Source organism: Metarhizium brunneum, chromosome 5 (assembly GCF_013426205.1).
Source record: "Metarhizium brunneum chromosome 5, complete sequence".
NCBI classification, from domain to species: Eukaryota; Fungi; Ascomycota; class Sordariomycetes; order Hypocreales; family Clavicipitaceae; genus Metarhizium; species Metarhizium brunneum.
In genome coordinates, this window is record NC_089426.1 from 2,643,941 (window position 1) to 2,671,789 (window position 27,849).

The window sequence follows — 27,849 nt, forward strand, 5'->3', positions numbered from 1 at the left end:
GTTCATGGGTCAACAGCTGAGGCATGTAGGTGGCTGCCTGAGCGTTCTGATCGGGGTTCTAGCATAAGCCAGCAAGCAGACCATTGAGAACCACCCATCTTGACTTTTTTGTTCTAAAAAACGACTGCTTACTTCTGCATCATAAGCTGGACAAATTCGTTGTCTGCCAAACGGATTAGTAGAGGAACGTTTCGAAAGGCTCGGCTTGATGGTTCCATACAATCAATTCGGCCGTCGCCGTCCTGATCAGCCTCCCGAATCATCTCGTCAACCTCATCGTCGGTGAGTTTTTCGCCAATAGAAGTCATAACATGACGTAGCTCTGCTGCCGAGATAAACCCATTGTTGTCACGGTCAAACACCTGTGTTCAAGTTGAGTTTTGCAAGTCGCTTGTGACGAGAGCATAGATGGGGGCTATAATCACCTTGAATGCCTCTCTGATCTCCTCCTCGGAATCAGTGTCCTTCATTTTTCGGGCCATCATGGTCAGGAATTCTACAATTAGAGGGGGCACATCGTGTGTTAGTCGCTGTGAGTGTCACCATGGTTTGTAACAATCTCGGGGCGAGTCTTACCAGGAAAGTCGATGGTGCCGTTGTTGTCAGCATCCACCTCGTTAATCATGTCCTGCAACTCCGATTCGGACGGGTTTTGGCCCAGGGAACGCATGACGGTGCCCAGCTCCTTGGTGGTAATCTGACCTAAACACAGGTGTGATCAGCTATGAAGTCGTGAGATCGATATTCTCTCGGCACAAGACGTAGACAATTAAGCCAAGGGGATGGGGCAGTGAACAATGAGCCCTATATACTTTGATGCGACTCGTGCGACTCGTTCCGACTGTGCAAAAGCGGCGGTACTTACCATCTCCATCCTTGTCCTAAAGGCACAGGTAAGCATGTGAAGGCCTAACCCATAGCAGAGGCAGTAGATCTGTCTTTTAACTTACAAACAGAGAGAATGCCTCCTTGAACTCGGAGACCTGCTCCTCGGTAAGAGAGTCGGCCTGTGGTGCAACCGAATTAGCCAAGGCGACGATGGTGCAAGGCGGCCCCTCACCCAACCGCGAGGCAGGAGCGCAGGGAGAGCGCGGGGTTGCAGAGCACAGGGACGCAAAACTGATTACACTGATGGAAATCTGAGCTTAACTCACCATGGTAGGTACGTGGATAGAGCGAGCGGGATACGGCGGAGGAGACGCAGCAATTTGCGAAGAGTGGTTAATGGCGCGAGGTTAGATGCAAGTTCGTGGTCTTGGCTCAGACTCAGGGATGGGCAGCTTTGGTTCGGGGGGTTGTCGTAAGGAGGAAAGCAGAGTGGGGTGAGGCATAGATGCCTTGCCTTGATCTTGACGTTGCGATCAATGGCCCAAGACCGGCCCTACGGCGGCCCAAGACCCTAGTCGCCCCAAGAATCAACCAATTCGCCCGGTTTGTGTGCGTGTGGTTTTGCCAGTGGCCCAGTGGCTTCTGGTACAGATATCCAGTAGGATACCAATCAACATTGAATGTACGACGCCGACGGTGATTTTGTGGCCCTTATTATTACATGCAACATCTGAACATCTGAATATTCAGTCTTGACCATTGCAAGCTCGAGCAATCCACTGTCACTGAATATACTATGCACACATGCAACCAACCATATGACGGTTCCGCCTCCTACCATGTACGCAGAGCACTCACGTCGGACGGCGTCATAAGCCCAAAAGACCGTTAAATTTTAATGTCCAGAAGTCACCATTGTAATAGTCCTGGATGTTTCGGCTGTTACAGTGAAGCCACTAGAGGACCGCATGTGCGCGCTGGAATAACTTCCCAACCCGCCCATTTCTGGTCCATGCCATGCTGTAAATGCCCGTGCAGTGCCTCGAACAACATTTGAACCAACCAGACTTGACCAGACTTGACTGTACATACATGTAGCACCAGACCCGACCTGGAGCCGCTCAAGGCACTGGGCTTAGTGTCTGGTGACAGAGCTCCAATGCCAGTTGGCCCCTGTACTTCAGTCCTACTTACTTAAAGTAAGGTACTTAGACTTAGTACCATGTACTTACATTGTACCAGGCCCTCGTCACTGCCTTCAATGTTGTCCCACGTCTGCGACAAGCAGCTCACCTCCAACCCGCGCACACCATTACTTGCGACACGGTACAGCACGACACAGAAAAACGTCTTATCCTTGGATACTGTTACCGCTCTTCCATCCCCTGATTTTCTGTATTGTGAAGTTTCCAAAGGCTACTCCGTCTCGGAGGTCACAGCAACAAGCTCTCTGCGTCCGCCATGTGGCGAGACCGCACCAACCTGTATGTGCGCTCCCACTCCAGTATACCTCGACGAGCCGAGGCAGGAGCTTACGCGCATGGCTCTGCATTCTGCTAACTTGCATTGAATTCAGCTATATTTCCTACCGTCAATCGTACGCACATCATCCGACCCAGCGTAACAAGTATGTCGGCTCGAATATCTCAGGCTCCAATGCCTTCTCTGCTGCGTACTCAAGTAGCAGCTATGCTGCTGAAGATCGAAGGGGGCTCCTCTCGAGTGGCGGGTTCGACGACGATGGCGACGCGGTGATTGAGATGGATTTGCTGCCGCCTCGCTGGGCTGATGTCTCCGACGAGATTACTGAGTTGCTGGCCGACGTGGCGACCAACGGACACAACCTTGAGAAGCTACATCAGCAGCATGTCCTCCCGGGATTTAATGACGACGAGGCAAAAAAGACACAAGAAACACAAATTGAACGGCTGACCCAACAAATAACAAAAGCATTCCATGACTGTCAGCGGAAGATCCAGCGTGTGGAGCAAATGGTTCGCGAGTCCAAAGAGTCTGGAACTCTTACGAAAGCTGAAGAGACTATGGCAAGGAATATTCAGATATCTCTAGCAACAAGAGTTCAGGAAGCGAGCGCTGGTTTCAGAAAGAAGCAAAGCGCATATCTCAAGAGTAGGCCAGGCAGAACTCTGAGTAAAGACTCCATTGTCGGCTAACTATTTACATTTCAGAACTTCGAGACATGGGAGGACTAGGCACCCTCACTCCAGGAGACTCATCCTCCATGCCGCAGGCGGGCTCGGATATAGACTCGTCGCTACAAGAATCAGACGCCGACCGGTATTTTTCGCAATCTACACTCCAAGCCGCATCGCAACAGAAACTCCTGCATTCCAACGACGCTGCAATAGCTCAGCGAGAGCGCGAGATCGAGGAGATTGCGCAAGGTATTATTGAGCTATCTGATATATTTCGCGACCTTCAAACGATGGTTATAGACCAGGGCACAATGCTTGACCGTATCGACTACAACGTGGAGCGAATGAATGAGAACGTCAAAGGCGCTGACCGGGAACTGACGGTGGCCTCAGGCTACCAGAGAAGGACTACCAAGAGGAAAATAATCCTTCTCCTCATTCTAATTATTGCGGGATTATTTATTCTCCTTCTCGTAAAGCCAAAGAGACGTGATTGATATTGGCCGGCATTGTGTCGAAAGTTCTAGTTGGACTTGGTAACGGGTCGACTAGGCACTGATTTAACAATCAATGTATTAATAGATGTGTATACATAGGCGTGTGACTAACTTTTGTGTCTATGAGAGCGACCAGAGTGTGGTAGTTTAGTCTCTTGGAAAAGGCTATTATATATATTACAGGTACACAAAGTACGTTCATGTGTGCCATACAATATGTACTACAGTTTCGTCAAAGTTGACCCCTCTGGTCGGCTTCTCAAGCTTCCCTTTGGCCCTTGTCAAATGACTGACCGAATAGCTTGGAGTATCTGCTCCACAGTCTGGGCTTCTGATGCTCAATCTGTCGTGTTATTTCGGAAGGACTGGGAAGAATTTCGGATCCCCACGCCTCATCAAACAAGGCTTTCATGTGCTCTACTGACAGCTCATGCCTGTCTCGGGATCTATCCTTTTGACGACCTGGAACTTGTCCTAAAGCAATCCTCGCCACAATCGTTGTTCGGAGAACTTGCGAATCGATTAGGACGCCTTGATCTCGTAACAGCGCCAATAATCGTACACCACTAGCTACGTCGAATGCTGAGACTCCAGTCGAAGGTGAACCGACGAGTGCCATCGAATTTGGCTTCGACTTCAACGTTTGATCAAAGCCCCATCTAACGATGGATCGCTGGAGGTGTGTACTGAATAATTTCTGTATTGGATGTTTCCGATGGCTGAAAGGCAAGTCTGCGGGGATATACTCCTTCAGATCTCCCGTGGTCGATGTAGGGCCAAGTCCGCCCTCGATTCTAGGATCGCCCCGAGTGGTTCCAACATTCAAAATAGGAGTAGGAGCAAGTTTTCGATTAATATTCGACGAATCTTCGCTTCCTGACTGTCGCCCACCTCGTAGCTCAAAGCTGGTCAAGACACCACTCAGTGGCTGATCATCTTTTGATGAACGGCGGCTAATATTGCTCTTATCCCGCACTGGAGATATGAATTGGCATGGCACCATACCGACTTCTTTGCCTGTTTTGCTTTCGGTTTGTGGCATATCATCGGCATGAATTGGTATCAAGCCGCCTAATGGCGGTGTATAAAGCTGAACTACTTCCAGAAACAATTGTTCCAGTTCAGCGAAACGACCCAAACGACCAAGATTATAAAACAACAAGCTCCAGAACTGGATAGGTATAGCAACGTCATGTAAAGCAACACGACGGGTAATGTCGAGGGCTCTATTCAGAAGAGCCTCAAAATCCTTGGTTGAATCTTCTCTTGTTTGGCGTTTCCGTCCCTTGGGGTGTTTTCCCAGACCTCGAAAGGTTCTTTCCAGAAGCTGTAAAGCACTTTCTTGGCCCATGTTAACCTTTAATGCTTCCATACGCTCGAGAACATGTCTTGCTCTATCGAGTTTACGCTTTGACAGTTCGCAGTCAAGAAGTCTGCGAAGTCTGCGAGTTGCAGGATCATACTCGATTGCCCACTCGATGCCCTGAAGTAACCTTTCCATTTGCCAATTCTGTTCTCGCACAGAAGAAGCCATTAGCATTTGGCGTGTTTCAATGTCATCAAATTCATCTGGGTGGACATCACAAGCCAAAAGGCTCGCTAAGAGTTCATCTTCCCCGTGTTTAGCAAAGAAAACCAGTGCCTTGCAATAGACCTGATTTGAGATGGTAATATCAAGTTTTTCAATTTGCCCAATACGTGATGCCATTGCTTGTGAGTCGGATTCTCGCAGTGCAAGGGATTGCAGTGATCTTGGCCCTATGGCGCGGAGACCCAGTCTCTGCGCCAGATTAATGGCAAACTCAACTGAAGTCCATGTGCTAGCAAACCATCGAGCCACGATGGCATCGCCGTATTGTCCCCCGCTTAACTCTGAATCGTTATTTGCTGGAATCGAAGGGTTTGTGTCGAAAGTACTGGGCGCAAGTCCTCCAACCTCTCGTTCTTCCGTGGTCAAATTGATTGTCTGATAAAATTGGGCAAGAAATCGAAGAAACGGTTTGGATTTGCTTGTCCTTGGTAAGTCTTGAAATGCGAGTAGCTTTTTTCTCCATACTCGTGCAAGTTTTGAAATGCCGGCTGCATAGAGCACAGGAATTATATGATCATATAATTGTTTCTCTGTGCTAGAAACGTACAGTGCTGTTAAATTACTTTGCATCATCGGTGATTGGTCAACAACAAAATTTGAGAATAAGGCACCAAAGACCTCTGTCGATGGCGGAAATGTAGGCGCTAGTTGAAGGTGCCACCGAATACTTCTATCATATTGCTCGTGGTCGAGCATATGATAAACAATGTTCATGTATAAATCCGGCCATCGAAATTTGGTATCATTAAGGAGTTTGTGTGCGCTATTGACGAGGACCGTGAGTCGCGAGTCGAGATGCAGGGCAGCGGTAAGTATTTCGTCTCGAAGGCGCTGTGTGTCATGGTTGGCCAGCACCCGTAGAAGCCCATTGTTTTGAATATACCCAAAAAGCTCCCATACCCCATCGCAACCATGATTTCGACGAACCGACAAGGCACAAATTTCCCATGACCGTGAATCGTTTGCCTGAAAAGCCATCTCAAAATCTTGGAGAACGGTTCGTCCTAATGACCCCCCTTGGCTCGATTGTCCCTCCGTAGCCAGAATTGCCGCATGGCATATAGGAGCCTGCCCTATCCTGCGTTCTAACTTCCATCTTGACGAGGCTAACAGCCGACTGAACTGGCAGGCGAGTGAATAGCGCGGCGAGCTCGATATCGATATGAGAGTTCCTCTTCGAGTGATGGGAACTCTATTCGATGCAGAAATCGTTTTCGATCTATCTAAAGATCGCACTAAGGCAGTCAGGTCTTTCGTGAAGGATCGATTGGAGCAATGCTGAAAATGGGTTATCGCCGCTGGGGGCCATGGCACACCAACTGGCGAATGACGAAGAGCCAGCCTCGACCTTCGCATTCCCAATGCGCCTCATACAGTTGCAGCTATGACCCCAGGCAACTCATTGGACTTGGTCACAGTAGCTTTATAAAAGTCTGGTAGGCTTCGTTGATGAGCAGTGAATGTTGCAATATTGCTGCTGCCACCAACTTTGTCGGATGGTACCAACTACAGCTCTCCTTGCAGTTTAGCGCCAAGCAAGTAGCTTCCCAGATGCGGCACGTGTCTCGGCACGGGCCCGGGAAAAGCCAAGTGCTGAGTCATCAACGCCTGACCCCAATTCAATGGCCTCATTTCTACATGCGAGCCTTTCCACATCCTCGGTCACAGCACAACCACTCCTCTTCAACGATTGCCTTTCCCCCAAACCTCACGCGAACTTGAATACATTTCTTCAAGATGGGGTAAGCCGTCTTTTCACAGGGATACTTATTTGTCACGACCCTTTAGGATTCACCGATGTCAACTGCGACTTCGTTTTTGGGTTTTGATGACAGCAGTTCCGAAATCATTAGCTAACCAAGAGGCAGTCTGGTCGACGCCAAGAACAGGGTGCCTCAGCATCAGCGATTCTACCAGCAGGCATATAAGGCTCATACCCGTCTTTGGTTGATTGTATGTTTCGATTGAGGCTCGCCCGGTTCAACCGCGTCATCACTTGGCTGACTACGTACAGGGCACTCGTAGCCGTTGGTATATGACCCCCTACCTTATTGTCCTTTGGGGAGGATTCGGAGGTTCGTGCAAGCATCATACAGCAGCTTCGAATGCGCAGCTAATTCGTTCCTTCCAGCCACTCTGTACGCTGCTGGACGCAAGGTTACGGGCCACAACACCTGGTTCGGCAAAGATTAAACGTACGGCGCGCAACTGGACGTTCAATTCTGTGCTGGCCCAGAGATCATGTATCACCTTTTCTATTAGTACGCCGTTCGATAGACGAACGCAGATAAAATATTATGCGCACTTTACTTGCTTAACTTGAGAGCTTCCAAATATAGTAGGGAGACATGTTAACGCCCAGTTACTATGAATTGCACAGCAGGTGTTATTTTGAGTACTTGAGTCCGCCTACTTCATAGATCCTCCAAAATACACGGGGAGGGCTGCATCTGACAGTAAAATTAATGATAATACACCTCGTAGCCCACTGGTGCATTTAGGAGCAAAAGGATTTCACGCATGCTATCATATCGCGCTTTCTTGTTCAATATCCCGTAGCTGCTGGGGCCTTCTCATCTTTTCGTAGGCTTGTCAACATTTCGCGGAAGCGCTCCTTGCCGGATCCAGTTGCGCCCCCTTTGGTGCTTTTACCACTTATATCGACGAGCTTCGCAATGCGATCCCAACTTGTGCCGCCCGAAACTGTATCTTCGCGGTTGGCGAGAAATTGCTCGGCATCCTTCCTTGTCTGTGCAATTCCTTTTTCCTTCTTACTGTTGTAATTCTCGTAGAAATCGTCAATGTTCTGCTGTGCTTCTTTGATAGTCTCCTCACGCTGGGCAGCAAACTGTTCAGCTCGTTTGGCAATTTGTGCGTCACGCTGCTCTCTCCACTGCTTGATGACCTCGGGTTCCTCCTCATCGCCTACATGAGACTGGTAACCTGAATTGTAACTAATGGACGGTCCAGTGATAGAGGTACTTCCAGGTAGACCAGCAGTGCCCTGCTTAGCACATTAGCGCGGCACCTATTAAATCGAGCTGTTTTATTCATACTGCAGAGGGACCGGCAAGGTCGGGAAACTGGGATTCGAAGGTTGACTCGCCGACTTGATCCTGCCCCAGGAGGTCACCGCTTGGTTCTGCAAAGGCTACGGCATCCTCACTAGTTGTGAACTGCTCAGCGTCGTCTCCCAATAAGGCCCTTTCCCTGGCAAGAAAGTCGTCGGCCGATGGCTCAGCGGAAGGATTTTTGATTTCGGTTTGTGCTTTGTAACAGACAAGTCAGTGAAATTGTAGATGAGGGTGTTCGAAGTTGAGCTAATGGATCACAAACCTCCGGAATCGAAGTCGTCTAGAGAGGGGAATCGATCTGCCATTGTGTAGTTATTAGTAATGCCTATTTGATTGACACAAGCTCTTATTGTGTTGTTTTGTGAGAATAATTCTGCTTCGCGATCGCAGTATTGGAGTGACGGATGGGCTCTCCACAGCTCGCTATGATCACCCAAGTGCCCATTTACCTGGCATGAAGCGTCAAAGGGGCAGCATTCTGCCGGGCGGTGGGCCAAGGCAGCCCACTGCTCCGGATATTGCATATCATGGGGCTTTGCATTTGAGCACCATTGACCCCACGGCTGGTTTGCCCCTTGCATGTTTATGATTCTCGGTTGATGCAAAAGCTCAAACCTCTGGCCCACACCAGCTCTGAACACCAGAACTTAGGGGATCGTGCAAAGCTGGGCCATTAGCAAAAATACTATTTCATCGTCTAGGGCGACCAGTTGGGCTACACATTGAACATCTGCTTTCAGAACGCCATAGAACAAGAACACCTCCAAAAAATCATCGCCTCGAAGTCCATCCAGGGAGAACTTTCAAGCACGAGAGTACTTCACCGTAGTAACATTTACCTCGATCGCATTATAAAGCATTCCACAACGTTACCTGGGTCACTCTCCGTCGCACTACGCAGATCATACTTCGATTCCTTAGCAATTAGCTCGCTCGCGTTGTCGGCGATCGCAGCTCGAAAGCATGGCGTACAACGACGACTCGGTTCTGGCGCGGCTATCATCACTCAATGAGAGTCACGACAGCATCGCCACCGCTGCCCAATGGATCATGTTCCACAGGTAAGTGATCTTTGACGTATAGGCTTTTTGCGCAACATCGTACTGATGTTCGCTTCGATTCCTAGACGTCATGCGGATCGCACCGTACAACTTTGGATGCAACGCCTGAAAGATTCTTCCAGCACAAAGCGATTAAGTTTGGTATATCTCGCGAACGGTAAGCAACTCCTGATGATTATTCTGTATCGTATACATGCGTATATGATTGCGTAATCAAATGCGAACGCAGTGGCCCACTGACATAGTTCTGCCACAGAGGTTGTTCAACAATCAAGAATACGTCACAAGGAAGATTTCGTTATAGCATTCTCGCCCATCGTCGCCGAAGCCTCTTCTATAGCATACAAGGGTGCGCCTGCAGAAATTCAGGCGAAACTTCGGCGCGTGATCGATGTCTGGAAAGACAGATCTATCTTCGAAGCACCGATTCAGAGAGCTATCGAGTCTCGTCTTGACGGTACGTACGCATACTCACTCACCGTTGTTTCTTGCCTTCACTAACACTCAGAAAGAACTTGACAAAGCTCGCGGGGCTCCGAAATCTGGTTTCTCCGGTTCGCCGTTCGGAAGTTCTTCTGTACCCTCCGAATTCAGCCCTTTGATCGCGGCTCATCAGAAGACGGTTAAACTTAGCGGGCCGTTGCAGACTACGATCTCTTCTGCAAACCAGGAATATGATAAACAAATGGACCCAAATGTCGCAGTACCGTCCGCTCCCGTGTATGCAGCCCGTCTAAATGGTCTGCTCAAAACACTAGCAAACGCAGAGAGCGCCGTTGCAGAGTGTGTCAAAGCCCGCGAACATTTGGTATCGGGTTTGGAAAAGCTGTTGGATGAAAGTCGATCTGCTCTAGAAGCCGACAAAAGTGCAGCTGGTGAGTTACTCAAGAGGAAAGCGGAGATTGAAGACAAAAAGCAGCAGGTGGAGGTCGCGATTATGCGAGCTTTAGGACCTACCGAGAGCAATGGTCAGCCGGGAGAGGGCGACACTGGAAGCCCTCACAACGAACTAGACAGGCCAGAGATGGAGGCTCTCACTCCACCTCAGATGGAAGATGAGGACGCGGATGAACCGGTCGAGGCATCTGAGACGGCCAATGTTTCGTCATCTACAGAACAAGACTCAGCACATTCATTTCAGTCAATACCTGTTTCAACAAATGGTTCAAACAAGAGACGGCGGGTAGATGATTCCGAAGACTTCCCTGATCTCGGAGGCGATGATGGTATCGAACCTGAGGTAGCGGAAATGTTGAAGGATAGCGCCGAGACGTGAGCGTGGATGTTGGTCATGGCCTGAAGATTAGACAGTACCCAAGGTTACCTGGGATTTGTACAGTCAAGTTTGAACTATACCATGCTTTGGACATTGTCGATATCTCGCACTAAATCAGAAAATCTCTGCATACTTGATCAATCAAAGAAGAATTTCGTTTGTGCCACTCTCGACCAGTCGAAGGCCCCCCCTCCAGAATGTAATATAATTCGACGAAGACTTGTCTTGGCTTTGACAATCAAGATGGACGAGATGATGCCAATTTCAGCATGGAGCATTGAGTCGTGCCACAATCTGCTCATATAATAGCTATAAAATAAATCAGTTGATAGGCTCTTGCAACAATGATCAAATACCTACTAGGTAGGTATTGTATTCATCGCCAGGAACTTGACTTGACTCTCAGCGGCTTAATCCCGTTGGTCCGACCCGAGGCCGACCTCTTTACAATGAGCCACATGCTACTATGTGCAAGTGCGGCTGGGTTGCTAACTAGAATGTTTTGGGCCAGGAGGATCTCCATGACCCCCACTTTAATTTTCGGCGTTCAAGCTCATCTTCCAACCCCGGCCATCCCCAAATCCCGCGAAAATGACGGCATCCTGAGGTGCCAGTTTGCCCTTCTCGTCGTCTCTGTCAGAGTTATCACCACTCAATACAGCGAACGGCGGCTGGTACCTATAATGCTCCAGTACCAAGTTACTTGAGCTGCGCTTTTCGTCAACATGGTGTCGGGCGTGGTGCGGCGCGCACTGCCGCCACGACGCAACCTTGGAGAAATCTTCAACGCCACTGTTGGCCATTCTAGATTCAGTTCACACTCTCCTCAAGTCAGATTCATTCATTCAACGCCTTGCCATAGACATGTACTTCCACGATTCTCACCGGCGATATTTGGCCCACGAACCGAACAAACGCACGCAGCCTCAAGCCCCAAGCCGCATGCTCAGCAGACGGCATTCCGCCACTTCCAGGCCCTATCTTCTCATCTGCGGCCCTTTTCCTCCACGCGACTCACCCTTCAGCAAAATCAGCGCAAGAAAAGCAGTGACTCTGGCGTTTCAAACATGGGCGAAATTCAAGAGGAACCTCGCGACGAGGACGAGGACGGTTTCAAAAAAAGTGACAAGGCGGCCAAGGCTGCTGAGGTCGATTTATCAGCGAGACTGTCCAAAGAAGGGAAGTCTCAAAGCAAAGCTGGGTTTGGGGAGATATGGAGGCTCATAAAAGTTGCCCGACCGGAGATCCGATGGCTTGGGCTAGCCTTCTGTTTCCTCGTGATATCTTCTAGTGTCACAATGTCCATTCCCTTCTCTGTGGGCCGCATCTTGGATCTTGCCACAAAGGGTGATGTTGATGATATACGCCTGTTTGGCCTTACTCTGAATCAGTTCTTTATCGGCCTTGGTGCCATCCTTACCTTAGGCGCGATGGCGAATTTTGGCAGGGTTATTCTGCTCCGAATCGTTGGTGAGCGGGTCGTTGCCAGATTGCGATCGCAGCTGTACAGGCGGACATACGTGCAGGATGCGGAATTCTTTGATGCGAACCGAGTCGGAGATCTCATATCACGGCTCAGCTCGGACACTGTCATTGTCGGCAAGTCGGTAACGCAAAATCTGAGCGACGGCCTCCGAGCATTGTTTAGCGGTGGCGCTGGCTTCGCCATCATGGTCTGGACAAGCCCCAAGCTGACTGGGTTACTTCTTCTAATGTTTCCGCCCATAGCAGTAGGCGCCGTCATTTACGGTCGTGCAATTCGGAATATTAGCAGGACAATCCAAAAGAACTTGGGTACTCTCACCAAAATCGCTGAAGAGCGTCTTGGAAATGTTAAAACAAGCCAAGCCTTTGTCGGCGAAGTTCAAGAGGTTGGCCGTTACAACAAACAAATCAGAAGAATATTCGCCCTTGGGAAAAGAGAGTCTCTCATCGCAGCCACTTTTTTCGCTTCAACCGGTTGGGCTGGCAACATGACCATCCTGGCCATGTTGATTGTTGGAGGCAGCTTTGTTCGTTCGGGCGCCATGTCTCTAGGCGACCTTACCTCGTTCATGATGTACACTGCTTTCGCTGGCTCAAGTCTATTTGGACTTTCAGGATTCTATTCAGAACTCATGAAGGGAGTTGGAGCGGCGAGCAGGCTTTTCGAGCTCCAGGATCGTCGTCCCGGTATTCATCAAACGGTTGGTGTTCGAGTCAAGTCTGCACAAGGCCCCATCAAGTTCAGTGATGTTAGCTTCGCCTACCCAACGCGACCAGCAGTCAAGATCTTCAACGGATTGAACTTTGAGATTCCATCAGGGAGCAACGTCTGTGTGGTAGGGCCTTCAGGCGGTGGTAAATCTACGGTTGCTTCGCTACTGCTCAGATTTTATAATCCAACGTCTGGGTCAATCACCATCAACGGAGTCGACGTATCAACCATGAATGTCAAATCTTTAAGACGGCGGATTGGGATGGTGTCACAGGAACCGGTACTGTTTTCTGGCACGATTGCTGAGAATATTGCATATGGCAAGCCGAATGCAAGCCGAATGGAGATTATTGCAGCCGCACGAAGAGCCAATTGCAACTTTATCAGCGACCTTCCCGATGGCTTGGAAACCCAAGTGGGGGCTAGAGGATCACAATTGTCTGGTGGACAAAAGCAGCGTATTGCAATTGCTCGAGCATTGCTCAAGGACCCGGATATCCTTATTCTTGATGAAGCTACTTCGGCTTTAGACGCAGAGTCAGAGACGCTCGTTAATGAAGCTCTAGCCGGACTGTTGCGTGGTCACAGCACAACTATATCCATTGCACATCGACTGTCGACAATTAAGAGATCTGACCAAATCATTGTTCTCAATAACGAAGGCAAGGTGGCAGAGATTGGAAGCTACACCCAACTTGCCGCAGATAAGCATAGCGCATTTAGCAAATTGATGGAATGGCAAATGAGCGGCGGCGAGATTCCAGAGAAGCGATCATCTAATTCTGGCCCAGGGATCACTGAGGCAGAGGAAATAGAGGAAGACCTAGCACGCGAAGAAGACTTTCATGAAGATCCGGAAAAGGAGCACAAAGACCAAGAACGAGAAGAGAAAGAGGAGCGCCAACGTCAGTAAGCAATGACTCGGTTCGGGATGTCGCAACCGAAGCCCGGATACGCAAACTACGCATCCCGGTGTATGGTTTGCTTGGCGATATTTGCAGTAAGCTGGGTGGATTGCCGCGTACATTTGTGCGGTGTTGAGTTGGCCCATTTCGGGCACATTGTATTTTATTTCAAGTATGGTTTGTTGGTCGGGGTTGGAAGGCGCATACAGACAGACGTGGCGATAAACTCCACTCGCACTTTGGAGGGGTTGCAAACCGGTGAACAAAGAAGAGGGATGAAGAATCAGTACTTTTTTTTGTATATAGCGATATAAGGGGACAACTACTTAGGTACAGAAGAGCTATTCATAATGTGTAGCAAAATACAAAAAATCAACACGGATAATTTCGTCACTAGCCTTATTTAAACACAGTGTTACTCAGCAGTTAATGTCATTGGCCTGCGACGTCTGTTACAGCTGGTATTAATTTGCCCATGTGCACTGTGACGAAGGAAAAACAATTCAGCGGACTGAAGGGCCTGTTTGTGAGAGGAATTCGATCAATTGATACGCTCAACCCCCGACATGATGTTAATGTCGACTTGTCACAGGCACGCCAACTCCACTGTCCACTAGCGTCTCTGCGCGCTACTCCCCACGTGCATGCGCTACTGGCCGAGTTCATTGCTCCAGCGCCTTCGATGTTGCCCCAGCCATCAATCTGCAATCAGGCTAACCGGCATTCCCCCCTTAAACTGTCAGTGAACGTCGCTTGTCAAATCGTCAATACCACCATTTATGGTGTCTGTACCTCTAATTTTGGTATTCCTTCTTGCAAGAAACTTCATCATCGCCCTGTATTCCAGCGTCTCCTGAGGGGTCGACAAGTCTTGAGCGCATCTCTCGAGTAGCTAGCCCTGTCCCGGACCCATACAGTTATCAATTGATAGCCATTCAACACGAAGAACTCTAGATGGCAAGTCAAAATATGTTCACGGTGTCTGAGGGCCAATTCAAGCATGGTGATTCCAGCTTCTACTCTAAAACTTGGACGGTACGCAGGATTCACTTGTGCCGTTGATTCTTCCCTCAGGATGCTGACCAAGCTCATCAATTCTCAGCCGGCCGGTCCCACAAAGGCCAAGTTGATCTTCGTCCATGGCTTCAGCGAGCATATTAACCGCTACAACGAATTTTTCCCAAAGCTTGCCGAGAAGGGCATTCAGGTATTTGGCTGGGACCAGCGCGGTTGGGGGCGCAGTGTCGCCAAGCCTGCTCAGAAGGGACTTACTGGACCGACCTCGCAGGTCATCGCCGATGTTGCTGCCTTTGTGAGGGACAAGCTTCCTGCCAAGGATAATGCTGACGCATCGCCGGTTTTCGTCATGGGCCATTCTATGGGTGGCGGTGAGGTGCTGACCCTTGCCGCGGATTCACAATATGCTAAACTGGTTGGCCAAGTCCGAGGATGGATTCTCGAATGTCCTTTTGTCGGATTCCCGGTAGGGGAGGAGCCCAGTAGCATTAAGATATTCGTCGGCCGCCTCATAGGTCGTCTTCTACCCAAGCAGCAGCTGAAACACGTCGTGCCGCCAGAGTACCTTAGTAGGGACGAAGCCGTTGTTCAGGCAGTGCGAGATGACCCTCTTTGCCATGATACTGGGACTCTCGAAGGTCTAGCTTCGCTCCTTGATCGGACAGCTCTGCTATCATCTGGTCGAGTTCAGCTTGGCAAGCACGTCAAGGGCGTGCTCTTAACTCATGGGACAGAAGATCGGGCATGCAGCTACGATGCTGCGCTTAGATTCATGGAACAGCAACACAGCGTCGAAGACAAGACGACAAAGTCATATCGTGGAGCCTATCACCAGCTTCATACAGACCACTGCAAAGATGAGTTTACAAATGATGTTATCGAATGGATCTTAGAGCGATGTCCCCCATCCACGGGGATGGCTGAACCTCGCGAAGCAAAGCTCTAGTGGGGCAGCGGCAACGCGAGAGCAAACCTGTCTGGTGTAATAACAGATGCTATGAAGTGGAAATACATACTCGCCGAACAAGGCTTGCCAATCATCGCTTGTCTGCAATTCGTTGGCCAAAGTTGATTAGTTACCAGAGGGAATCCGTAACAAGACTTTTGAATTGTATCAAACCATTTTGTACCTGAGTACTCGCTATAATATTTCGGTGTTTACTTCATCGACCCGTCCCTTACCTGACTTGGCACCGATAGGCTATACAATTAGGTGAGATTCACATTACCTGGGTATGTATGCATATTGCAGTGTTGGGGAAACTCCACCTCAATCACACCCAACAGTACCAAGACAGGTAAACACAGTAGATGGTTAAGCTTTTTCGGGGGCAATCTGTTGTCATGTTCAGATGAGAGGCCTCCCCGGTCACGCCTCGACAAACTGCTGCCAACTAGACTCTTTAGGGAGGGGAATTGTGGGCGGTGTGGGACATGGGAGACCGAACATTGAAGATCTCAACTAGCTTGACAGCACTAGTTACTGCCTGGTCAACGACAAGAGTTGATCAATCAAAGATGTGAAATAAGTGGACTTCAACGGCGGGCACATCTAGTTAGGTACATGTACTTGGGCAGGGATGTGATTTCTAAACCCTCAAAAAAGGTTGGCAGTTGGCTTCTGCCTATTACCAACCTTCTCCGGCATCCTGTCGTGATGCAAGTGAATAACAGCGTCGCATGAAAAATAGATGACTCTAGCATTTATTAGCGCAGCCATCCGAGCACCAAGACCAATTGGCTTGCTGGAAAAAACCAGCACCCAGACGGTTGATGGTTTATTACGCCCATGGATCCTGAGTCCTGACAACGAGATTCGTCCAGGATTCATGCGTGTTATAGAGGAGGCGTGTCTGAGTCGGCTCGCATTGAGATCTTCGCTGTCATTCGTCATCTGCCCAGGTAGGTGGTGATTGCCACTTAAGCATCCTTGATAGTCTACCAGATCTTTTGCTGGCACTGAACTAGTCAATCTGTGTGCCACAATACAAAAATTAGTGCTCCCCTTCTTGATTTGTTGATTAATGCTGGAGAAGAGAAATGCGTGCATTTGCCGCGACGCTCAGACAAAAAGTCGACTGGTTGCTTTCCAAGGTTTCCATGCCTACTTAATATCTACCCACCCAACACCACACGCTCCTTCCGAGACACATCAGCAGCCTTTTTCGCACCTCTATACATGTAACCTGTCTTCGCCACTCCCAGAGGACGCACTCACTCCCCTCTTTCCCAGTTCCCTACTCTTCGGTGCCATATATCATATTTCCACCTTATGACCAGGGGCTGAGGACGACCCTCGAGGCTCTCAATATGACGCCAGACGGCAGCAATACCATCACTCACCATCCATCCATCTTTCACCTCCAACAGCTTTCGTCCCCCAGCAGCGGGAGCGGCTCTCGCGCGCCCGCGCGCCAAAACCAGCATCATTACCACCACCATCATGAACAACATCGTGCCGCTAGTACATCCATAGAGCCCGTTGCCCCTCCTGGACAAGAGCAAGATGCCGTTGAGAGGCACCCATCTCACGCCACGGACGTGGAGAGTCAGATGACCGCCGGTCCAAATTCAAGGCTGCCGCGTCTTAGCATCGAGAGCGATCCATATGGGCTTTCATCGTCCTACAAGACAGAATCAGATTTGGATCAAATCAAGGCTAATTCTTCTCGCAAGAGAGGTGGGTCGCGAATTTGCAGGCCATCCGCCAAGAGATCCTCCATCAATAGTGCACAGCCTGGCCCAAAACGTAATGCTCGAAAAGTCTGTAGCTTTTACGAGAATCAGAACGCAGCCATCGAACGTATGCTCAAGTCCGTGGAGGAACACCGCGCCGAAGCCCGTCAAGAGCAAGGCGACGACCAGGTCAAATTCCGCATCGCAATATATGGATCTCTTGCCGCAAACGTCATTCTCGCCGGGCTGCAACTATACGCAGCCATCTCCTCTGGGTCTTTGTCTTTGTTCACAACCATGGCGGATGCCATATTCGATCCGCTCAGCACGCTCACTCTTATTTTCTCCAACCGCGCAATCAAACGAGTTGACCCTCGCCGTTTCCCAGCCGGCAAGGCCAGACTTGAAACGGTTGGCAACATCATTTTCTGTTTCCTCATGACGTCGGTGTCTCTCATTATCATTGCGTTTGCCGCTCAAGAGCTCAGTCGATCGAGAACGAGCAAGGAATTCCATTTGCCATCTGTCATTTCTGTCTGTGCTGCCTTCCTTACCAAGTTTTCTCTCTTTTTGTACTGCTGGTCTCTTAAAAACAAGTATAGTCAGGTCAACATCTTGTGGCAAGACCATCGTAATGATCTCTTGGTCAACGGATTTGGTATTCTGACATCAGTCGGTGGTGCCAAACTTCAATGGTGGATTGACCCAATGGGCGCCATCTTGCTATCAGTTTTGATCTCGGGGATCTGGCTCCGCACTGCATTTAATGAATTTATGTTGTTGGTAGGCGTCGTCGCATCAGTTGACATGCAACAACTCATCACCTACGTGTGCCTCACGCATTCGCCTGCTGTGCAAGGCATCGACACCGTACGTGTCTACCACTCTGGTCCACGACTGATTGCCGAGGTAGACATTGTCATGAACCCTGCCGGTACACTGCTGGAAACTCATGACACCGCTGAGGAGCTTCAGTTCAAGTTGGAGAGTCTTCCGGACGTTGAGCGGGCGTATGTTCATATCGACTACGAGACAACACATAAACCTGAACATGCATATAAGAAAGATATTTAAGCGGTGCTGGGTCTCGTCAGACGACGTACAGGGCAAGAGCAGAAACCGAGGGAGACACGCCACGTGTCGAGGTCGATCCCCCAGGGTCGAGGTTTTGATCCGTACTTGGAATTCATGGTTTATTATGAACCTCTTGTCGTTGATGAAACCACAGACGTTTGAACATTTGTATGTACTGACCGATGTGTCTAATCCTTGGTCAAACCTGGGTCGGAGATATTTCCCTACTCTTTCCGTAATCGCCAATGCCGCCGGTGAACACTAAAGGCACAGAAGAATCACGATGAAAGCCAAGATCATTCAAGATAGTTCGGTTGCCTAGCAAAAGGGTGTTATGTTGTTTGCTTTTGGTTACACGACTTATTAAGCAGAACCACTAAAGGATGCGGTTACACGGCGGGTCACGAAACTTGGCACGTCGGCCCACGGAACATGCCGTACCTAAGCTGGCAGGTAATAGAGTAGTATCAAATGCGGGGTGTGCGAAACGCGTCTTTTTTATTTGGCTAGTTGCATCCTGCATTGGTGAAGAGAAGCACGACTGCAAACCTCTAAGTAGGTAGTTAAAGAAGAATCAGGCATAGCATGTCCAAGCACCTCACGCCATAGTTCTTGACATGTCGAGCCATAGGCAGGGCTGCGACGCAAGGGCTGTTTCATGACACCTGCCATTGGCTCAACGTCGACTTGAGCAAAGCTCTCAAATCCCCCGCATAGAGCTCTTGCGATTGCATGTGGGGGCGACCAAGCTTCATTGTGCAGCTCCCAGTGCTCACGTTATCTAGTACCTACCTAAGGTAGGGAGGTCATAAGCTTTGTGCAGATTTGTGCGGCCCTCATTGTCCAATGCCACGCGGCACAAAGCTTTCAAGTCGATCGGCTTGCATCAATTGAGCACATGCAAGCTTGGGGTACTCCATAGAATGCATGCATGTGTGCTTGTTTGGGGCCAAGGGCTGTGGACCTTTGGTAGGTACATGTACTGACGCTAAACAAGAAACGGCGCCGTCAACGTCATGGCCAGCTGGGTGTCGCCTGGGGGACCCAAGTGCCATCTCTGCTGTTGCTCTCCAGATGCCCACCATCAATATTGACTGTTTGAATGACCCCTTCCTCCCCTCCCCTCCCCTCGCCCCAGAGGAGTTGAATGGCCGGCCAGTGGTCAATCTGGTGGACGTCAAGTCAACCTCGATAGACTCGCCGCACTGAGCAGTGAGCAGCATCGCGCCCCGCTCGGTCAAGTTGCGTCTGAGGCTTCCACTGATTTCTCGTCGCGCTGTCTTTTAGAGGGGGGGAGAAGGAAGGAACAGAAAAGAGACGGAAGAGAGGAAGGGAGATCTGACCTAGGTGGTCGCAAACCAGCATCAGCATCGCCTTTCCGGTCACAATGTCCGCAGCAGACCCGGCCACAGGAGAACAGCTTTATGCAACGGTGCGTTGTTTCGCTCTTGTCTTGGCTTTTGCCTTTCTGGCCGCTGCTTTCTCTATCCTTCCAGAAGCCAATATACGGCATTGCCACCTGGAAACTTTGGCGAATTGTTTTACTGACCACCCCTCAGCTTCTCTTGAGCGATTCCTATCTGCCTGGCGCTCTGGTCCTCGCCCACTCGTTGCGCGATGCCGGCACTTCCAAGCGGCTCGCGGTTCTGGTAACATTGGATTCTGTCTCAGCAGAGGCCATCACCCAGCTTAAGGTGCGTTTGTCTCACGTCTCAAACGAAACAGACGCCACCTTCCGTTTCCTAAAACAGCTGTTGATGAAACTGCACTTTCACAGACCGTCTACGATTATGTCCTGCCTGTCCCAAGAATTCGCAATGAGCAGCCTGCCAATCTACGCCTCATGAACAGGTCCGACTTGCACTCGGCTTTTACCAAGATCAACCTGTGGAAGCAAACTCAGTTCTCCAGAATAGTCTACATCGACGCCGACATAGTGGCTTATCGAGCTCCAGACGAGCTCTTTGAGCTGCCTCATGCCTTCTCCGCTGCTCCGGACATTGGATGGCCGGATCTTGTCAACACCGGTGTCATGGTTCTCGTTCCGAATATGGGTGACTACTACGCCATGCTCGCCATGGCCGACAGAGGAATTTCATTTGATGGTGCAGATCAAGGTCTCATAAACATGCATTTTAAACACAGTCTGAATCGCTTATCGTTTACTTACAATGTCACGCCATCCGCTCACTACCAGTACGTGCCTGCATATCGTCATTTCCAATCTAGCATCAGCATGGTCCATTTCATCGGCGCCAATAAGCCTTGGTTTTCTGGCCGCAACGCTTCCCATGGTGACACTCCGTTTGACGAGATGGTCGGTCGCTGGTGGGCTGTCTATGATCGCCATTATAGAGCACAGGTACGCCTTTCAACCCCGAGACTCAGTCGTAGAACAAATCGCCATCTTCCTGTTCCAAGTCATTGATGGAAGTTCTTGTTAATAATTTTGTACAGGAGTCTGCTGTCCAACCCAGTTACAGGCAAACTTCAGGTCAACGCCCAAGCCAAGGAATTGTAGACTCAACTCTCGCGTCGGCGTATCCCTCTACAAAGCTGCCTTCAGGAAGTGATGAGGCCAAGAACACTAGCCAGGCATACATTGAACAGAGAGCAGGTGAATACTCGCCAAGGCAAACATCACATGACAGGTCCAATATCGATGCGTCATATTCACCCCAGCCGATCCGTCCTGCGCATGACGAAGGTGGTACAGCTACTGAAATGTCCACAGATAGTCACGGCCTGGTCCATGTCGAGACCCCACGAGATTCTGCTGCCCAGAATCAGAGACAGCTTCCACCACTAGCCATGGCTAGTTGGGACGCCCAAAGGTGAGACACGACTACTTTGCATAGTCTGTTTTAACTGCATTGCTGACCCTTCTCCAAATTCAGGCATCCCCCGCCACCTGGCTCAAAGCCGGAGGCGATAGATTTCCCATCGACCCATTACGAGATGTCACGAGATCCTGCACCCTTTATTCCACCTGTACGCTATCCCAGCCCACCCAAAAATATGTGGTACGAGATTCCAAAAGAACCGCCATCCCCATCAACCAAGATTCCAAGACAAATATTTCCATGGGAAGCCCGCCAATCCGCCCCATCACGCTCATTCACTACCCCAGCAGCGGACGAGCCCTTTGGGAAACCAAAAGCCGGCGAGTCGGATGAACAATATCAAGAGCCAACTCCTGCAGAGGCATTTGATACGCTCCCTGGACAATTTGCAACGGGACTCTCAGGAAGTGATGTGGCAGACAGGAACACCACAGCATCTAAAGTTGGTGCTGTTTCGCCAGCGCCAGCCCCTGGTGATCCTTGGAGTTCTTATTCGCGAGTCAACGCTTGGGACGATGTGCCTGAAATCAGCCGATATGTTGACGGCTTGCAGAGACATCGTCGAACGGGGAGCCAAACAAGGGGTGGAACCATGGCGACTGTTCTAAGGCCTGCAGTATCAGGTGAAGCGTTGCAAATACCAAAGGCCTTTAAAGTAACAGACTTTCCAACGGAATTGGAACGACCGAGCTTACCAGTGACGCCAGCACCGATCAGGCGTCCCTCACGGTGGGAGAGTCATAACGAACCCTTCAACTCAGCAGAAAACGCCCAGTTCCTTCCAACGGCTGAGGGTGTTCCGTCACAGTCAGAATGGGTATGTGTGCATGGGAGGCGCTGGGGGCCTGCCGATTGCCGGTGCGATTTGGCTGACGTAGGACTTCCTTACAAGGATCCGGCTGCCCAACTTCAACTGCTAGCCCAGCAACAATCTGAAGCATTGCTCCGGAAACTCAGTGGTGATGATGGCGTGCCAGGGAAAATGGCAAGTCACGAAATTCCATCAAGACCATTGCCTTTTGGATCAGAACCCGGTCAGTCACCGACGTATGTGACACGATCCGCTCCTACAAGCGTCTTAAGCCCGCAGCCTATACGAGGGAAGTCCCCAACGGCTGTTCTCGTCGCGGATTTGACCGGTCGTAACGATGCATCGCCAGAAAGCACAACTAAAGAAGGCAACTCAGCCAGCTTCCTTGGTCAAAAAATTGACAAAACAGGCAGCGCCTGAGTAGGCCGTGCTCCTGCGGTTGACATGAACATATCATGCATCATCCATATTGTACCTCTCATACCAGTCCAACATTCATTGCCCTTTATCTTGGATATCTCGGTTCTGTTTGGTCTCTAGCGAAATTGGCTGTATAATGTCATGTGAACGCGTGTTGTCGAGTCAATCTCGAGGTTTTTTTCATCTCTTCTCTTATTATTTTTGTGCATATAATGAACCATGGCCAGAGTATTTGCATGATCTTTTCCGTTTCAATTTGCAACGAACTAGTCATTCAGTTGCATTCTCAATATCCTGCATATCAGCCTTGTCTATCTTTTACCTGGAGTTCAATATTCTGTTATTTACAAGAACAATCTATCTCTACATTTTGAAATGATGTACTACGTTTCTATTGCAATCACTCGGGGGCTATTTGTAGTTCGTGGCACCTCTGCACGTGCTGGTGACTTTCAGTGATCCCAAAGAAAGATTAGACAAGATGCAGCCGTGCGGAGATCAACGAGCTATATATAGCTGAAAGTTCATGGGACATGCTAACATAGTGGGCCCTGCCGTAACGTTTGATTCCCTTGTATTGGCACCGTCTTGGTCTCGTCGCCACGAATACTGTATACTGGGCTAAATATTTTATTACATCCGATTTTGCTGGAAAGACCAACGTAGTGGTATTGGCCATGACATGTTTAATCTTCGCCTTCCTCAGCTTCCTCAACCGTGGCGGCTTTGGCCTTCCCTTTATCAACCTCAACAGGGTCTACGACGTCCTCAGTGCTAGGCCCCACAGCTCCATGATGGTGCAATTCGTCGCTAGCTAAATCTCTTTGTGCCGAGTGTTTTGGAGGCTCGTCGCGACCTTGGTCCCTCGGCGGTTCCGCATCGACAGGAGGGCTTGCTGTTCGAACAGCATTATCGACGACATCAGAGCGTGATCTGTTATTGAATAATTGTGCAGGGCCGCCCCAATTTGGTATGAGAGGACTTGGGGAAACCACTGGAGTTGATCTCACTGTTTGGGAGCCAGCACTAGTACCGTCCCTAACACTGTCCCCTGATGTGGTCAACCGGGAGGAAGACATATTGGGGTCCATGGACGAAGAATTTTCATCGCCGACAGCCTCGGCAGTAGACGATGCTGCCGCAGGGCGGCTGGTTGACTGACTAGGATTTGGAGTTTCAGCATTGAGAGACGTTGCTGTGGTCTGAGATTGGTGGTGAGTCGGCTGCGTTCCATCCAGTCTCTGAAGTGGTATCAATGACCAGCCAGGAGGTAGCGTAATGCCTTCTGGGAGATCCGGACTACCCGCAGGTATCGTTACACCATTTGCTGGAACTACATGGCGGGCCATAAATGGGCTGCCTATCCGCGGGGGAATGGTAGGAACCGCGTTACCCAGAGGAACTTGGGCGTGATTGCCTTGTGCCGCACCATGAAAGTTCTGACTTTGAGCCATGGGTATAGTAACCGACGGGTTGCCACGTCCTCTTAATGGCTGGTCTTGGGACTGTTGCTGTCGGCGCTGGCGGAGTCGCTGGAGTTCGGCCATGAGAAGATGGGCTACTTGTAACTCTTGCTGGGCTGCCTGCAGATTTTGCAATTCCCTCTGCACAATCTGCTCGGTTTGACCAAGTAGATCTCCAATTTGCTGCATGCTGTCTCCGGACTGTTGTTGGGTCTGGGTTGGGGTTGGTGTAGGAAGACCATGATCGGCACGGTTCCCTTGGGCCTGAGGGATGCCAAATTGTTGGGCAAGTTCACGGGCCTGTTGGTCATTTGCTCCAAATCCAAGTCGGAATGGTCCCAAGTTGAAAACTCTAGGGCCGCCGTCCCTGCCGGGAGGAGCTTGGTCGCCATTATGTCCTTGCTGACCGGCTGGCGCATTGTTACCACCGTCGGCCGGTGGTGGTTGTCCAGCCAGTACTTGCGGGCCACCACCTATCTGAATCTGCAGACCTGCTGCCCTATTATGGCCCCCTCGTACACGATCCATGGTAACAGGGCTCCTACACGTCGGGCAGACCTGCTGACGCTCAAGCCAGCTCTTTAAGCATCCAAGATGTAGAACGTGGCCACATGGCAGCTTTTTTGGACGGACACGGTCAATTGCCCCAGGATGATTGACAGGATCCCAAGGTCGCATCTCCTCTCGGCATATGATGCAAGTATTCTCCTGAGACAGTTCTTCTAGGGTGGCATCGGGGTATCTATTCATTTCTTGAATAGCGCGGCGATATCGCAGAAGTGCGTTTAGTCGCTTGATGAAATCTCTCGACGTGATGAAGAGATCTCTCATAATGTGAATAGGGAGCCCGTAAAACCTCAGCAACATGAAGAAGAAGGCAATGTAAATACCAAGTTTTATCATATCTGTGCATAATTAGTTATCAATCGACTAACGGTCGGCTGTGTCCATGACTACTCTGTAACTTACCGGTAGCTAAATCAAGCCAAAGTACCCATTCACCTTTGCTTGTCCAACCAGGAACCTCAATATCCATCTCATCTATGTCCTCCTCGCGAGGAAGGGGCTCTTGGTCTTGAGGTGGCTCTTGCCCAGTCGCGGCAGCCTGCTCTCGTTCACGAATCAAAGCCTCTCGCTGTCGTCGAATCTCTTGTCTCCGTTCAATCAGACGTTTTTTGGTTTGAGCTTTCACAATATTCTGTTCTGCGATTGAGAGAATATAACGAACTGCAGTTCGCCAGGAACACGTGGCCAGCACAGCGAACTCGAACAAAAACATGACCATCATATTCGGTCTTGCTTGTTGGATCACAGTATCAACGGTGTATTTGAGGATCCAGATGTCGTATATGAAGCTGATGGCCAGGGAAACACTGAGTCTCACGTGGAATAGTCGGGGGTTTGCTGGCGGCTGTTGTTCTAGAAATTCCACTCTTCCGTCGCCGATCCAACCCCATACCTTCCCGGTAACCAAGGAAGTAAACATGACCAGGAACCAGGCGCCAATCTCCTCGCGAAATATCGTCATTGCCAGGCATGTTTCCGTGATGGCAAACCACGCTCTTTCGGTAAGTTGTTCGACTTCGACGGCTCGAAGAGTGCCAAAGCAAAGTTTGGTGAGGCCATATATAAAGCTGCTATATAGTAAGAGACTGAAGTTTACCAGCGCCTTTGGGGCAGTATTAGTTAGCGCTTGCTTGGAGTCGTGTATGATACAGCATATGTGAGGGTAGGCAGGCTATTACCAGAAGACAGAAATTGCTTTGGGCCAGATAAACCATGGCTGAATAGAAGTTCGCACGTTGCTGAAAGGCTGAAATTACAACAGCGCCAGCAAGGGCCGTGGAAACCTAGGAGATGAGTTAATTCCGATCCAGATATCTAGGGTCTCGAGCTTTGCAACAGTTGATGATGGCGTTGTCAAACATACCCCTGCGTACCATCCCAAGCGCATCTTGGGCATCGGGACTGTCTCTGTGAAAAGGCGGGAAAATCTCGTAATAAAATATCTGATTTGGTCTTATGGCTCCATCTTTGTTTCCGAGCAGCCGCAGCTTAGATGTTCGCCAGGAACGAAGCTAGATGCTCACGGATATTTGATGCCACGTTATGCTAAGCTCCCTGACCGTAATCCACCCATGACGCAGGAGCAACCGAGTGCCAGTATCAGCACGTGACAGTTTGGGAAGACAAAATCCGATAAGATCCGGTAATTAGCCGGACACGCCATGCTTACCCAACGTACTTGCGATTGTGTATATCCCACTGACTAGAAACGAGATTCTAGTTCTGGGAAATGATATATTGCCTGCGACTTTGCAAATAAACGGCGGTCCATGAGTTAGGTACCCGTTTCTGTCGTAGTTTACATTCGAGAAAAAGGGCAATACCTTGCACGCCGCCGTTGTTGCAACAGATGTCTGGGGTACGAGTGAGTATGATGCATCCATAAGGAAACGGCGGACAGGTAATTCATGCGGCATTGCCAACCCCGAGATGTTCCGAAGGTGAGGAACCGAACAAAAACACGAGACAAATTCGCTCCGATGTTCATACTTGATAACAGTTATTCAACCTACCCTACCCTATGCTGAGTTTGTCACGTCCAGACTGGAGCAATAGTAGTCGACGTTGAACCGTGTCTTGGCCAGCTACCCTAGACAAGCTTGGAACAGCCAAACCAAGTGATCGTTCTCATGGCCGGGAACCGAAAAAACTCCGTTCCGCAACCAAACAATAGCCCGGGCTTTCTTCCTCCTCTTCTCCTTCTTCTTCTTTGGTGTGTGATTCAAGACAGGACGCGCTGCCTGGCCGGTTTAGAACCTCGTCCCGAACAGCCCGCAACAGTGGAATTCACGAAGTGTCCTGGTCCCTGCAACCATCGACGATAAAAAAGCGCAATTAGTTAGCTGCCGGACTTGGTTGGCCAAGCAAATTGCCGTGCGGGGCGAATAGGGCATAATTTTGATCCTGTCTGCCTTATCACACTCCTGATGGAGCACGTTGGGCAGGGGAAGAGACGGTGAGGGCTTCCAGTGAGGGCTTCCAGGCAGAACGACAAACCTTGTCCCTGGAGTAGGCCGCAACACCAAGCGAATTGCCATTTGCAATGAGCAATACGGCGGCCACAGAGCCGCACCAAGCGGGGACACAGCGTCTACGGGAGCCGGAACTCGAATAAGCAGAGCCTGAGGGGACAGAGGGACCTCGGTCCTGACGACTGCCGGGGAGGAGTCTAACGCAATAACAACCATGACGCCTGAGAGTCTGCCTGGCGGAATCGGGTTCCGCGATTAAGCGACTCTGCATTATTAAACGCAACCGCTCGACCAAGCAAGACGGTGGCGGCGGGCACCGTTAGACGGCCGGCTTGGGTTGCCTATAAGACTATTTTCCAACTTTGGAACACTTCGCAACCAGCGCTTGTGATCACCCGACCGCCTGGGTCACGAATTGTACATTACGCGTACTTGGCGAGATATCACTCCAACCCTGGTTGTCTATATCCCAATAATGGGTTGGCCGTCGCAATCCCAGTTATCCGCTCATGACGCCCGCGTCCCATCAGCAGAGACAAAAATAGTAGTATTGCAGTACTCGGAACAGATATTTGTTTTCTAGAAGCCCTCGGGGTTATTGTTGTTGCTGAACAGGACATACATACCTACCTGTGAGGATATGGCGAAACTACGTCGAAACCTGGCTCCTGATGGACGAACAGAAGTCCAAGATTGGCTCCTCGTGAAGATTTGCAATACAACAATGGGCTTGTCAAGCTTTGATTCCCCCCCAAGAACAGACTGTACATGATTGATCGGCAGCAGGGTGCCGAAAATGCCGTTTTGCACGGCCATGGCCAACCTCTCAGTAGGCCGGAAAATGATGGGGGGAGCAAAACCAGTCGGTTGGATATGGGTGCCTTGCATAGAAAGTATGTACGTGCCCTGCACAATGCCTTCA

General features: G+C 50.0%; 12 protein-coding genes across 12 annotated transcripts; 7 read left to right on the forward strand and 5 right to left on the reverse strand.

Moving 5' to 3' along the window:
* Positions 1–128: 128 nt before the first annotated feature.
* On the reverse strand, positions 129–1,157 carry CMD1 (Calmodulin; the record flags this gene model as incomplete). The annotated part of the gene is made up of 7 exons (XM_066131339.1): positions 129–163; positions 221–362; positions 426–496; positions 577–702; positions 866–881; positions 951–1,007; positions 1,155–1,157. 7 exons carry the CDS (start codon positions 1,155–1,157, stop codon positions 129–131), a joined length of 450 nt encoding a protein of 149 aa, XP_065987361.1.
* A 1,132-nt stretch (positions 1,158–2,289) lies between these two features.
* On the forward strand, positions 2,290–3,481 carry tlg2 (t-SNARE affecting a late Golgi compartment protein 2; the record flags this gene model as incomplete). Its single annotated transcript, XM_014686743.1, has 3 exons — positions 2,290–2,312; positions 2,405–2,958; positions 3,018–3,481. 3 exons carry the CDS (start codon positions 2,290–2,292, stop codon positions 3,479–3,481), a joined length of 1,041 nt encoding a protein of 346 aa, XP_014542229.1.
* Positions 3,482–3,740: 259 nt separating this feature from the next.
* Positions 3,741–6,050, reverse strand: G6M90_00g088870 (uncharacterized protein; the record flags this gene model as incomplete). The annotated part of the gene is made up of 1 exon (XM_014686742.1): positions 3,741–6,050. One exon carries the CDS (start codon positions 6,048–6,050, stop codon positions 3,741–3,743), a length of 2,310 nt encoding a protein of 769 aa, XP_014542228.1.
* Positions 6,051–6,809: 759 nt separating this feature from the next.
* G6M90_00g088880 (uncharacterized protein) lies at positions 6,810–7,265 on the forward strand (the record flags this gene model as incomplete). Its single annotated transcript, XM_014686741.1, has 4 exons — positions 6,810–6,814; positions 6,941–7,025; positions 7,087–7,147; positions 7,204–7,265. The coding sequence occupies 4 exons, from the start codon at positions 6,810–6,812 to the stop codon at positions 7,263–7,265; spliced, it is 213 nt and encodes a 70-aa protein (XP_014542227.1).
* A 352-nt stretch (positions 7,266–7,617) lies between these two features.
* clc1 (Clathrin light chain) lies at positions 7,618–8,451 on the reverse strand (the record flags this gene model as incomplete). Its single annotated transcript, XM_014686740.1, has 3 exons — positions 7,618–8,076; positions 8,129–8,340; positions 8,409–8,451. The coding sequence occupies 3 exons, from the start codon at positions 8,449–8,451 to the stop codon at positions 7,618–7,620; spliced, it is 714 nt and encodes a 237-aa protein (XP_014542226.1).
* Positions 8,452–9,109: 658 nt separating this feature from the next.
* G6M90_00g088900 (uncharacterized protein) lies at positions 9,110–10,483 on the forward strand (the record flags this gene model as incomplete). The annotated part of the gene is made up of 4 exons (XM_066131340.1): positions 9,110–9,207; positions 9,273–9,364; positions 9,464–9,664; positions 9,720–10,483. The coding sequence occupies 4 exons, from the start codon at positions 9,110–9,112 to the stop codon at positions 10,481–10,483; spliced, it is 1,155 nt and encodes a 384-aa protein (XP_065987316.1).
* A 533-nt stretch (positions 10,484–11,016) lies between these two features.
* Positions 11,017–11,286, reverse strand: G6M90_00g088910 (uncharacterized protein; the record flags this gene model as incomplete). The annotated part of the gene is made up of 1 exon (XM_066131341.1): positions 11,017–11,286. The coding sequence occupies one exon, from the start codon at positions 11,284–11,286 to the stop codon at positions 11,017–11,019; it is 270 nt and encodes an 89-aa protein (XP_065987291.1).
* Positions 11,287–11,550: 264 nt separating this feature from the next.
* On the forward strand, positions 11,551–13,593 carry mdr2 (ABC multidrug transporter mdr2; the record flags this gene model as incomplete). Its single annotated transcript, XM_014686738.2, has 1 exon — positions 11,551–13,593. One exon carries the CDS (start codon positions 11,551–11,553, stop codon positions 13,591–13,593), a length of 2,043 nt encoding a protein of 680 aa, XP_014542224.2.
* A 1,067-nt stretch (positions 13,594–14,660) lies between these two features.
* G6M90_00g088930 (uncharacterized protein) lies at positions 14,661–15,548 on the forward strand (the record flags this gene model as incomplete). The annotated part of the gene is made up of 1 exon (XM_014686737.2): positions 14,661–15,548. One exon carries the CDS (start codon positions 14,661–14,663, stop codon positions 15,546–15,548), a length of 888 nt encoding a protein of 295 aa, XP_014542223.2.
* Positions 15,549–16,912: 1,364 nt separating this feature from the next.
* MTP3_1 (Metal tolerance protein 3) lies at positions 16,913–18,352 on the forward strand (the record flags this gene model as incomplete). Its single annotated transcript, XM_014686736.1, has 1 exon — positions 16,913–18,352. The coding sequence occupies one exon, from the start codon at positions 16,913–16,915 to the stop codon at positions 18,350–18,352; it is 1,440 nt and encodes a 479-aa protein (XP_014542222.1).
* Positions 18,353–19,739: 1,387 nt separating this feature from the next.
* Positions 19,740–22,426, forward strand: gyg-1 (Glycogenin-1; the record flags this gene model as incomplete). Its single annotated transcript, XM_066131342.1, has 6 exons — positions 19,740–19,784; positions 19,912–20,046; positions 20,130–20,714; positions 20,810–21,186; positions 21,250–22,012; positions 22,088–22,426. The coding sequence occupies 6 exons, from the start codon at positions 19,740–19,742 to the stop codon at positions 22,424–22,426; spliced, it is 2,244 nt and encodes a 747-aa protein (XP_065987452.1).
* Positions 22,427–23,112: 686 nt separating this feature from the next.
* sip3 (E3 ubiquitin-protein ligase HRD1) lies at positions 23,113–25,843 on the reverse strand (the record flags this gene model as incomplete). The annotated part of the gene is made up of 4 exons (XM_014686734.2): positions 23,113–24,794; positions 24,859–25,558; positions 25,635–25,739; positions 25,820–25,843. 4 exons carry the CDS (start codon positions 25,841–25,843, stop codon positions 23,113–23,115), a joined length of 2,511 nt encoding a protein of 836 aa, XP_014542220.2.
* Between the last annotated feature and the right edge of the window lie 2,006 nt (positions 25,844–27,849).